At 40.6% G+C, this 12,497-nt stretch overlaps 1 protein-coding gene across 13 annotated transcripts in view; it reads right to left on the reverse strand.

The window, feature by feature from the left end:
* Positions 1-12,497, reverse strand: part of DGKI (diacylglycerol kinase iota) — a 504,889-nt gene that overhangs the window by 83,090 nt on the left and 409,302 nt on the right. For 11 of the 13 annotated variants that reach the window (XR_007920530.2, XM_070071340.1, XM_051849034.2 and 8 more), the window contains 2 exons: positions 9,417-9,496; positions 6,666-6,710 (listed from right to left, as the gene is read on the reverse strand). Coding sequence is in view for 12 of the 13 variants with exons in the window: in XM_070071340.1 (XP_069927441.1) it covers positions 6,666-6,710; positions 9,417-9,496 (125 nt within the window). In the remaining variant the exon portion in view is untranslated. The remainder of the gene's footprint in view (positions 1-6,665; positions 6,711-9,416; positions 9,497-12,497) is intronic. The other 2 variants (XM_051849035.2, XM_070071341.1) reach the window with 1 other exon arrangement.

Consider the following 12,497-nt stretch of genomic DNA (forward strand, 5'->3'; position numbering starts at 1 on the left):
AAGTTATCCAATTAAGCAATTCACCTAGCATGTAACCATACCTTCAATGTAAATGAAATTATTTTCTTTCAAAGAAGTAAAATAAAAGTTCTTTTGATAGTGAATTGCTTTTCATAATGTCCAGTCAATAAGCACCCTACCTTTAAATATCTCTTACTCATCCAAAGTTCTCTGCTCTCTGTCTCACTATCTCTCATACCTAACCCATCTATCCATTTATTTTTTTTTCTCTAGCAAGTTGCTTGCAAATATGTGCTTATGTGTCTTTGGCCAAGTATATCAGCAATTAATAGACTTGCTTATGCTATTTCTATATTTCTAAGCCCTTTATTCCCAAATCTACATTATCTCTCACAATTCCTACAGTCGGAGAATACAGAAATGGGATGACCATTGTTACTGTCAGGTTTGGAAGACGAAAGTCGGAGATGGAAGTGGGAGATACTGTAACATTTTTCAGAGTCCCTTTTGCTGAAGTAGTCCTTCGTTAATCACTACCACAACTACTCTGAGCGTGTGTGTACATCGGCAGTGTTACCTTCGGTTGTAACCTAGGAAGTCTGATTTCAGTTCCTCGTTGACCTCTTCTGACACCTTCAATCTTGTTCAACGGGAAAACCTTCTCCAGAGTTCCTCACTGGACTCTGCCCTGCTCTAAGATTAGAGAAATTAACTCCTAGGATGAACCCCTCCAACTTGTTTCATTCTATCCACTGACGGACTCTCACAATTCAAAAAAAGCAAATGGAAAAGGAATAAATTTCAGAAAACACAGAGATGGGTAAGGATCCAGCAAGTCAAGGGAGGGAATGATTAAAACATTTTGGGAAAAAGCTGTTTGTTGGGATCTAGACAAAGCTTTAAAGGAACACAACACAGACCACTTCTCCAGAGGACCAGGTATAGACAAAAAGAGAGAACAGAAGATGAACACATGGATGTAACTCAGATCTGACCAAGAGGTTTTTTTTTTTTTTTTTTTTTCTAATGGAAGTGAAAGACCTTGGCAACTCATGACAAGAGCCTCGGGTGATTACTGACACCATAAACAAGAGTGTCAATTGTTAAATCAACAACAGGAGTCACCGTGCACTTACTCCCCATGTAGGATCTCTGTCCTTAATGTGTTGTACTATGTGAATTAACAGTATAACTAGTACTCAAACAGTACTTTATACTTTGTGTTTCTGTGTGGGTGCAAACTGTTGAAATCTTTACTTAGTATATACTAAATTGATCTTCTGTATATAAAGAGAATTGAAAATGAATCTTGATGTGAATGGGATGGGAGTGAGAGATGGGAGGGTTGCAGGTAGGAGAGAGTTTATGGGGGGGGCCACTGTAATCCAAAAGCTGTACTTTGGAAAATTATATTTATTAAATAAAAGGAAAAAAAAAGAAGTGGGGACAGCACTGTGGGAGGGACGTTATGGGGGGGAAGCCATTGTAATCTATAAGCTGTACTTTGGAAATTTATATTCATTAAATAAAAGTTAAAAAAAAAAAGACAATCTGCACTACTCTAAAATCTGAAAGGATTTTCAAGAATGTCACATCCATTTGTAAATATTCCAGCCATTCTAGTGTTATTCTTAAGTAAATTAATTCTTAGAAAAAGAAATCAACCTGGATGAATCCATTTTTGCACATACTGCTGAATCTTATGGCATTTATGAAAGATTCCAGTTATACTTCATTATAATCAATGTCCCCACAAAGTTTCACCCTGGGGAAATGAGGACACCCAGTGAGTGTGTGTGTGTGTGTGTGTGTGTGTATTATACCTGATTTCTCCTGGCTTGCTCTCTATTCTATCCTACCATTTCCAATTATGCCCCACTTTTTCTCTTCCTGCTCCTCTTTCTTTCTCCTCCACCTTTCTTCATCTAGGACTTACACCTCCGTGTGGAACAATCAGAATGACCCAGGAATCTGAAACTGTATACTATCGACATTTAAAACTGGATAATTCTTTCTTATCCCTGTGCATTGTAAGATGTTTAGCAGCAGCCTCGACCTGTAGTCAATAGATCACAAACAATGTCTCTTGACATTGCCAGATGTCCTATACGGAGGCCAAAATTCTTCTCTAGTTGAGAAGCAATGGTTACTTCAATGGTTGAATTTGCCTTTATTCCTTAGTAACTTGGCAACTTGGAGTTAATAAGGGGTGTAATGTTTTCCAGGCAGGGAGCAAAGTAGGACTTATCCCATAGCAGGTCACTTCAGGAAGCATCTTTGTTAAATAGATAAGTGTCATTTCCTGTATGAACTCTAGTTTATGCACCAATCTCAAGAACAACCTGAATCTGTAAGCACAATGCGTTTTCTTGCCTACCATTTCAGTTACAGGTTACACAGATGCCGTTAGCATGGAGGGGTCTTTGCATTTTGCCTTCAGAGATGATGTAGGCAGAAATTCTTAGCAGGCTATAAATATCTAACATGTCCTTGTATAATACATAATGCCTTGTTAGGTTAATACGAGGTGTCATTTTGAGCCTTAGTGCTTTGTTGGCAATTCAGTATGAATTTGAAAAGCAGGAATCCAAAGCAAGGAAATTCTTAAGAGGTGAGAAACTGCCATATGGCTCACTAATAAGGTGTCTTGGGCACATCTGCACCTTTCTAAATGCTATTTTTCTCTGGATTTTTCCCCCTAGTCTTAGAAAAAGATTGAGCTAAAATCCCAGCTGCAAATTAGTGAGCCGACAGGAACTTCTCAAGTTTTTATTCTCAAGTGTTTATTCATTCACTTGGCAGTTAATTCTCCAAACATGTAATGCCGTCTCATGCATGAGAAAATTCAATAAACAGCATATAAGGCATTTTATCAGTTATGTTTTTGAAAGCATTGTCTTCTATATCACTCCCAACTCCCCACTAAGACACACTAGAGATTCTGATACCAGTTTCTGCATTAAGAAACAAAAGATTTAATATTAAACTCCCTGTCACTTGGTTGTCACTTTCTACTTAAAAATTCATAGCACCTGTATCCCATGTATTTTATTTGTACCCTCAGAAAATACATAGAAATCAATCTACATCATCTGGGCCTCTATAAAGCATTTGGCATGATCCATTTATTCCTCCTTTTTGAAGCACAGTTCACTCCTGGCTTTCTTTTTTTAAAATATTTTATTTCAGAGGGGCCAGCACTATGACATAAAAGGTTAAGCCTCTGCCTGTAATGTCAGCATCCCATATGGGTGCCAGTTCAAGTCCTGGCTGCTCCATTTCTGATCCAGCTCCCTGCTAATACGACTGGGAAAGCAGCAGAAGATGGACCAAGTGTTTGGGCTCCTGCACCCTTGTGGGAGAACAGTAAGAAACTCCTGGCTCCTGGCTACAGCCTGGCCCAACGCCAGCCATTGCAGCCATTTGGGGAGTGAACCAGCAGATGGAAGATCCTCTCTCTCTCTTTCTCTCTCTCTTTCTCCTCTACCCCTCTTTCTCTCTGCCTCTGGCTCTCCTTCTCTGTAGCTCTTTCAAATAAATAATAATTATTTAAATAAATAAAGTATTTTAGTTCAGAATAGTCTTATATTTACAAAACAAAAACTGTGGGGGTAGTAATACAAAGAGTTCTCATACACTTCTCACCTGATTTCCTAATTAACATCACATGTTAATGCATTGTATATATTGTTACTCTAGGCTTTCATGATACCACTTCTCCTTGATTCAGCTTTCCTGCTGTGACTCTCAGTTTCTATGGCTCTTGATGACTGATGATTCTGTTGAACCTCTGTTCTCATTGATGAATAAATACTTAAAGGTATGGACTGGGATCTCCTCTTTATCTAAATTTCCCCTAGGTGATCTCATATAGTCTTGCAGTTTTAAGCATGTCCATTTCCTGTTGACTTCTACATTTCTATCTCTTGCTCTAAGTTTTTCAATACATTCTAATATTCGCACATTTGTCTTCCATTCACCAAACCTCTTGGCTGCAATAGGCATATCAAAGCCAGTGTGGCTGAAGACAACTCTTTCTTCAGCATCCCTCCACATAGGCCTCTGAGATCTTGGCCAAATGTCAAAGCTGATCCCCTTTAGTTTCATGCTTCAACTAGTTCTTTGCACAGGCAACTCTTCACCACTCTTTCCCTGTGCTCTGGCCGTGTTAATTCTAGAAATTTCTCTCGAGGTTAAGCTTCCATTTACTGAGAAGCTCCCAGGTTTCTTAGGTTTTCTTAGTTCCAGCCATCCCTTAATAATCAAAGATCCCTGCTTTCAATAGCTCTGCCCCTTGTGTAGGGGTATGCAACATTGCTGACATTTATCCCTGATCACTGTATTGGTTATCCTGTATGCTCAGTACACAAAGCCTTTTGGTGTGACATTTATAATGAATGAGTCTTGACAGCAAGGTTTGACTTGACTGCAAGTAAGCAAAAAAATACAGCAAGATTTTGATACAGTATGAAAATATAATTAATCCTTCTGTATGTCATTGTCAAACAATAAATGAAACAAATATCCTTATCATATGCTAGAGTCTCACCACCTTGTGATCTCAGTGGATGTATATGGACGTGCCAGCAAGGAAAGATGGTACAACATATCCACAATCAAACTCTCATTTCAAAATGACTACATACGCCAAGTTCATAAATAAATATATTTTCATTAAAATTAGTGAGGATAAGTGTTTAAGATATTTGGATAAAACTGAAAATATTCAAAATATCCAAGAATAAAAAGTATAAAATTCTAAAAAAAGATATTCATAGTATTTTAATATCACTGTTAGCAATCATTTCTAAGTTTTGAAAGCATTACACTTTTCAAAAATTTATTTATTTATTTATTTATTTGAAAGAGAGACAGAGAATCTACCACCCGCTGGTTTAATCCCCAAGCAGCTGCAATGACCAAGCCTGGGCTAGGCTGAAGTCAGGAGCCCAGAATGCCATCCTTGTTTCCCATATGGGTGACAGGAACCCAAGTTCTTGGGCCATCTTCTGCTGACTTTCCAGGCACATTAGCAGGGAGCTGGACCAGAAAAGGAGCAACTGGGAATAGAACCAATGCTGTGACATGTGATGCTAGCATTGCAGGCACAAGCCTAACTCACTGTGCCACAACACCAGCCCAAAACATCATATTTTTAGCAGTAGAATTATATCTAGATAGTGTTATTATATAGATATGCAAACAGCCAATGTGAGGACTGTTATGTTTTACCTAATATTAAGGTAAAGGGGCGGGCATGTGCACACAGGGTACCATCCCGTATTAGAGTCCCTGGGCTCAATCCTAGCTCCACTCCTGACTTCAGCTTCCTGTTCATGCATATCCTGGGAGCAGCATGTGACTGCTCAAGTGGCTGAGTCCCTGACACTCACATGTGAGACCCAGATGGAGGTCTGGGATCCTGGCTTCAGCCTGAGCAGACCCAGCTGTCGTAGCCATTTGGGGAGTGAACCAGCAGATGGAAAATAGCTTGCTCTTCTCTCTCTCTCTCTCTCTCTCTCTCTCTCTCTCTCATTCTCATTTCAAATAAATACAAGAAAACCTTAAAAAATAAATAAGTACAAGTTCATTCCTGCCATTGAAACTAAAAGTTAATAAGCTGTTTTGGCTGAGGGTAGAGAGTATACGTTTGTAGAGGGAGAAAGCTGTCTTGAATGCTACAAGGCGAGGTTCTTCTTTAGAGTGTTGTTTTTTCAGTTTTTAAAAAAGAAACTAGGAGTTTCAGATATAGTGAAGCACACAAAACCCCAAGTGAGGAACTAAAGCAGTATTCAAAAATTTATAATTTAAACATATTTAAGTCTTTCCCTGCAAGCAGGCAGAGAAGGGAGGGAGTTGTTGGCATGCTGAACTCCCACACACCCTCCCCAGTGGGCAAGGGCACAGGGGTCTCTCAGAGGCCTACTGGCGAGCTTCACATGAGCCCACTGCAATTTAGAGCGATACTGTGCACTGGTATCTAAATCATGCTGGAGCGAACGGAATGGGCAAGAGGATGTCTGGACAGGTCTGTGCAGCATAGGAGGGATGGGGAAGGTCCAAAGTCTGCTGGGGCAAAAGACAGCTGAGTGCTCTTCTGTGGACTTGACATAGGTCATGGAAAACAGAGGGCAGACTGGGTGTAGAAGATCTGGTGACAAGTGACCAGGATGGACCAGGCAGACTGCATTTTAGAAATTTTGCTTGACAGTTATGTGAAGCCCTGCATGTGAAGCATGCTTGCTAGTGGAGGTTATCTGGGACCATGAAAATATCTAGTCCAGAGGTAAAACCAACAGAAGGAAAGAAACAAAGCAGAAAGACCAGCAGAAACATGACGCATGAACCTTGACCAAATGGTACATGAAATCTGCCCTGATCTGGCCTCTCTGCTTATATGAACTAGTAGGCCCTTTCCCCACTAAGCTGGTTTGATTTTAATTTTACGATACTCATCATTGAAAGCACATTTTATAACCCTTTCCAAATGATCTAGGGGGAAAAGCCAAAAAGAATTTTTTTCTAGTATGACCCAAATTTGGCACAATGCAAAAGAATCAGAATAACAATCTCTCCAGGTTCTTCCTAGCACGAACTCTATCCCTAGAGAAAAAATGGACCACAATTCCAAACAAGACAGCAATTGAAAAGTGGATTTCTCTTGGCCAAAAGGTAAGAAACAAGGAGAGTCAATTTTGAGTTACCTGGTAATGAACTCTCTGGGAGCCAGAAGAAACTGACTGCAGATCCTAATGAGAAGAAAAATATACTTACAATTAGTTTGAACAAGCTGCCCCGTGATGCCATCAACTGAACACTCAATTTATGCTATGCTATGCTCATCTGGAAAACATCTATCTCGCCCAAATTCATCAGAGTTAAGGAAAGAAAAGCCAGAAATAATCAGAAACACTGAGCTGGACAGAGGAAAAAAGGTCTCTCTGAAGCTATTGAAAATCATAAGTCCTAACTAGCATTTAGAGATAAGTGATGTATTATGATTTCAAAGATAGAAAAGACCAAAAGAAAAAATAAGTAATTTTATTGTAATAAATGGGATCATATTTAATTTGCAGCTGAACTTGTATTAGAAAGGCTTCGGAAGTTCCTTTCAATACTTAGAATTTCTTTATGTTAAACCAAACGCACAGTGCCATGGTAAATGTGTTTATCCTGACACATTTCTGCACAAAGAAAATTACTATCCGCTTCTGCATTATCAGGAATTGCAAATTACCAGGGTTAAAATTAATGAGGCTTTTCTGAAAGATGGACTCTCTTTGTAAAGTTGTAGGACTAAGTTGTCACCATTCTCAGGCCCCCCAGGCTTCCTTGCTAATGAGTGTCATTATTCTATTGACAGATGTCAGCAATCCTGGCTCCCCTTGTCGGTACACCTGCTTCCCACAGGGCTTCCTCACCTTGCTCTCTGTGCCAAGTTAGTTTTAAAACTTTCCCTTTCTACTTGGTGAGTTCATGCTTTCCTTTTTTGTTTTTTTTTAGCATTCCCCTTTAGTCAAACACTGGTGTGATTTGCACAACAATAAATTGGCTTTCAGCAGTCACATACTTTGCTATGGTGAGGCCTTATTAAAGTCAACTGAATGTTAAGTTTAAAACAAAGTTTGGAGGGCTGGCATTGCGGCCTACTGGGTAAAGCCGCTGTCTGCAGAGTTGGCATCCCTTATGGGTGGCAGTTCGAGTCCCGACTGCTCCACTTCTGACCCAGCTCTCTGCTATGGCATGAGAAAGCAGTGGAAGATGGCCCAACTCCTTTGGGCCCCTGCACTCCCATGGGAGACCCAGAAGCTCCTTGCTCCTAGCTTTGGATCGGCTAGGAGCTCCAGCTGTTGCGACCAACTGGGGAGTGAACCAGCAGTTGAAGATCTTTCTCTCTCTCTCTCTCTCTCTCTCTCTCTCTCTCGGCCTCGCCTTCTCTCTCTCTGTGTAACTCTGACTTTAAAATAAATAAGTAAATCTTCAAAACAAAAACAAAGTTTGGTTCCAATTATGATTACTTTGTTATTGCCAGTTTGTTGATTAGGGTTCACTTAAAATGAGATACTGTAAATTCTGAGAATATACATGGGCACCTGCGTCACATCACAAAAAGTCTGCACATTTCAATTTATTCAAGCAACTATCCATGATCTACATAGCTAAATGAAACCTTATTAGTATTCTAAATTAGGCATCTGCCTCTAAATATTTTAATATGCAATTCTGTCTCTATTCTTAATAATGATAAAGAAAAAAGACAATAATTTTTCATACCACTCTACCTGAATCTATTTCTGCCAAGAATCATGGAATCTAATGTTCATAACTAAGTGGATACAAATCTAAAGAATTTTAAAAACACAAACATCCACACCATATATGAGAAGCACAACTCAAATATGCATATTGCATCAAAAACCAAGGATAGGAGCAGGCATTGTCGCACAGCGTGTTTCACTTTGCTTAGGATGCCCACATCCCATATCAAAGTTCTGGCTTGAGTCTCAGCTGTTTCACTTCCGATCCAGCTCCCTGCTAATGCACTTTGGAGGCAGTGGATGATGGCTTAAGTGCTTGAGTCCCTGCCACACATAGGGGAGACACAGATGGAGTCCTGGGCTCCTGGCTTCAGCCTGGCTGAGCCCTGGTTGTTGCAGCTAATTTAGGGACTGAATCAGTGGATGGAAAATTTCTCCCTCCCTCCCTCCCTCTCTTAGCATTTCTAGTAGGTGAAAATAAATAAGTAAACATAGAGGAAAAAATACTAATGATCAAGAAACTTCTATGTGTGATATTTGAGGAATGCAGACTGTTCATATTCTCCCTCAAAACTTCATAAAGCAACAACTGTAACCATGATAGTGGGTCTCCTGGCTTTCCCGGGACATTTGCATTCATGGGAATCCCTTAGATGAGATACTCTTTCTGTTTCTCTGTGACAAGATCAGATTGATTAAAAAAAAAAAGATTATTCCTTTTTGTGTTCTGACAACTTCTCATGAAATATAGACAGCTTTTCTTTCCTGTAGAAGTTTCATTTTTAACAAAATCTAGCTCTCTTTTGAGAGAAGTCTGTGGTAGATACAAAACATTAAATAACCCCAAATCTCTGTTTTCTTTCATTATTTATCAACGCCCTTTGAAATTCTATATAGCTCAAAACATACAGATTTGTAGTCTGGAAAGAAGACAAGACGTTCCAAGCTATAGTTATGGAACACAGTGAAGAACAGCCGCCTGTCGTTAACCCAACCAACGCCTTGCCATCCCGACCACCTGAGGAAGGAAACCACAGTGGTGGTTGAGGAGGGAGACCTGAAGAGCAGGCTTAAAGGATACAGTGGTGTTTCTATTTCATCCCCCAGTGCCTCATTTCAGAAACAACTACATACAGCCGGTAATTCTCCATAAAAATGGAAAGCTGAGTAGAAAAACAACGGACTCAATAAACTCACCTCCTGTAGGCGGTCTATGTACATACGGCAAGTCTCCAAATCACAGTCTCCACGCACAACAAGAATACCCAGGGGTATGGCTAAGGGTGAAGGAAAAAGAAAAACCTAAAATAACATATTTGATTTTTCCAGATTGGCATAAACCTGTGTCTCATGGTTTAAAAAAATTCTCTTAAATAATGGATCTTTTAGATATTTCCACAGAAAGAAATGAACAAACACCCTTCGTACATTTCCCTTGCAAGATCCATGTTGTGCTTTTATCTTGGGGGCCCTGGTAAGAAGGATAAGCCCCAGTTACAGGGGACTGGTAGAACCAGAACACTGATCAGCACCAGCTGATAATTCATGCCTGCATTTGCAAGAGACAACACGAGGGGGCACACTCCCGAAGAGGAATTAAGAGTACATAATTCCGAACGCTTACTCCTCCCCCTCCTGAACGCATGTGGCTTTGTCCTTTTGTCACTTTGCAACAGTTTATGCGACCAGAACTGAAGGCACTGTTGCTACCTGATGACCAACACCAGAATGAAAGGCATGGAATCTTAAAATAAATTTAAAAGATATGGGAAAGGAAACCTTCTAGAAAATACAGAGCTCAAAAAATTTCAACTAATTTTAAAGATGGTCAGCCTATGAGTGGTAACAGCAGGACCTCAGGAAACAATAGGGGAAACTAAATTATGCACCTTATAAAACACCCTACTAATAGGCGGCAAATGGCACACGGTGGCCCAAGTTGGTGGAACCTCCTACTTAGATATATCCAAAAATTCCTGAAATGCTAAAAAATAGTCTCATTCCCCAAACTTAAAGAAGCACAAATACGTATTTCTTATTTTAAAAGTACAGCTACACTACCAAATCCATGGTTTAACAATTTTTTTTTTCAAAATCGTGAATTAACCAGTTAGAAACCACTAGACAGATGATATAACAATGGTGTTACCAAAAATTGTTGTAAAATCTTTCACACAGGGTTTGGGGTTGTGCCACGTCAGATTAAGCTGCCACCTGAGATGCTGGCATGCTTATGAGCTCTCGGTGGCTGTTCCGATACTGTGACAGTTCCCTGCTAATGTGCCTGGAAAAGCAGCAGGAGATGTCACAAGTTCTTGGGCCCCTGTCACCCACATGGGAGATCTAGACGGAGTTACAGGTTCCTGGCACAGCTCCAACCAGCATGGTCCTTTGGGGCATGAACTAGCAAATGGATAATTTCTCTCTCTCTCACTGTTTTTCAAATAAATAAATCTTAAAAAACTTTCACTTATTGAATTAATTTTAAAGGATTATCATCAATAAATGGGTCTTAAAATGCCAAGTGTGACAGCTTTAAAATAAGATATACTTAAAAGACACGGAGTGTAGTAATGAAGGCAATATATATCCATATAAACAAAAAACTAACAAATATCACAAAGGCTGTATTAAATGTGTTCACTTCACCATTCAAAAACTCCAGGGAAGAGGAACTACATCCCGCTGTGGGGGAGGGGGGGTGCGCAATTTTAGGCTCTCTGAAGAACACAGAGCCCCATTTGATCTTCTAGCCAGAGGAGTAGGGGTGATCTTCTAGCCAGAGGAGTAGGGGTGGTCTAGAGGAAAAGAAATAGACTTTCTTCTCAGCATTATCACTGGGATTAGTTTCTACCATGGAGAGCTCAGAGACTTGCCCTTTTCTTTAGGATTCTGAAGTCTTGCATACATCCACTTTTTTTTTTGGACAGGCAGAGTGGACAGTGAGAGAGAGACAGAGAGAAAGGTCTTCCTTTTTGCCCTTGGTTCACCCTCCAATGGCCGCCACAGCTGGCGCGCTGCGGCCGGCGCACCGCACTGATCAGAAGCCAGGAGCCAGGTACTTTTCCTGGTCTCCCATGGGGTGCAGGGCCCAAGCACCTGGGCCATCCTCCACTGCACTCCCTGGCCACAGCAGAGAGCTGGCCTGGAAGAGGGGCAACCGGGACAGAATCCGGCGCCCCGACCGGGACTAGAACCCGGGGCGCCGGCGCCGCTAGGCGGAGGATTAGCCTAGTGAGCTGCGGCCCCGGCTCGCATACATCCACATTTAAAGCACCACCTTGCTGGACCGTGGAAGCCTGTGGGTGAGTGCACATGTTCTCAGGTCGGTCATAATAAGGCTTATTTACACTCACTTACCAAATGCCTGGTACAGAAATGGGAGACATTCAAGAAACACTTGCAAAAAGATGGAGGAGGATGGGCTTAGGCCCTGTCCAAATGGAAAAGAGAAGGAAGGGGTATCTTTAAGATACAAGGCAGTTCTTCCTGGGTAGACAAGCAAGGGTTTGAAGCAGAAGTAGGGTGTGCACTGGGTCAGGACTTCTGCTGGCTTACTCTTCAACAAGGTAAGCAGAAGGGGAGGACCCCTGCCAGGCCCACGTGTGCATAGGAAGATTTCCCTTTCTTTTTAAAGATAAATGGAAGCATCAAAAAACCGTTCTCAGCATGGCAGCCATGGATCTTTGAGGGGAATCCAAAATAAATTCAGTAAGGACATCCCCTACAAGCACGGATCAAAGTAATCATCTCAGAAGGACTACTAAATACTTCCAGATAAAGTGACCCACCACAGTAAGGGCAGACGAAGTTCTAATATTGGAGGAATAATAGGGGAAGCTAGAACTTCAGCCTGCATAAGTCAAAGTTTTCAGAAATGGAATGTAGCTATATTATAGCTATAATTAACATGACAGTCCACACTGGAGTCTTGCTTAATGATATCTTCTCTTCAAATGTGAAAATGTAGAGAAATGGGTTTGAAACAACATTTACTTGTTTACTTAAATCAGAAGATATGTTTTATAGAACTGCGGAGTATCTCTGATAGCCTTTTTATTTTCAACATTTAGATTCAGTCTGCTCCAAAAATAAATTCAGTGAACTTGGTAGCAGACATTTTAAACCATAATTAGATAATGTATGTTCAAGAGATGGAATCAAAGAAAGAAGAAGTAGAAAAAAGTTTTCAAAGATGTGCCATTCAGTTCTATGTGCATAACATCAAGGACTTTACCTCTTTCTCCAGGAGCTGAGAACCAGTAGCTGCTTTTAATG

The sequence above is a fragment of the Oryctolagus cuniculus genome, chromosome 3 (genome assembly GCF_964237555.1).
Source record: "Oryctolagus cuniculus chromosome 3, mOryCun1.1, whole genome shotgun sequence".
In the NCBI taxonomy this organism is placed as follows: Eukaryota; Metazoa; Chordata; class Mammalia; order Lagomorpha; family Leporidae; genus Oryctolagus; species Oryctolagus cuniculus.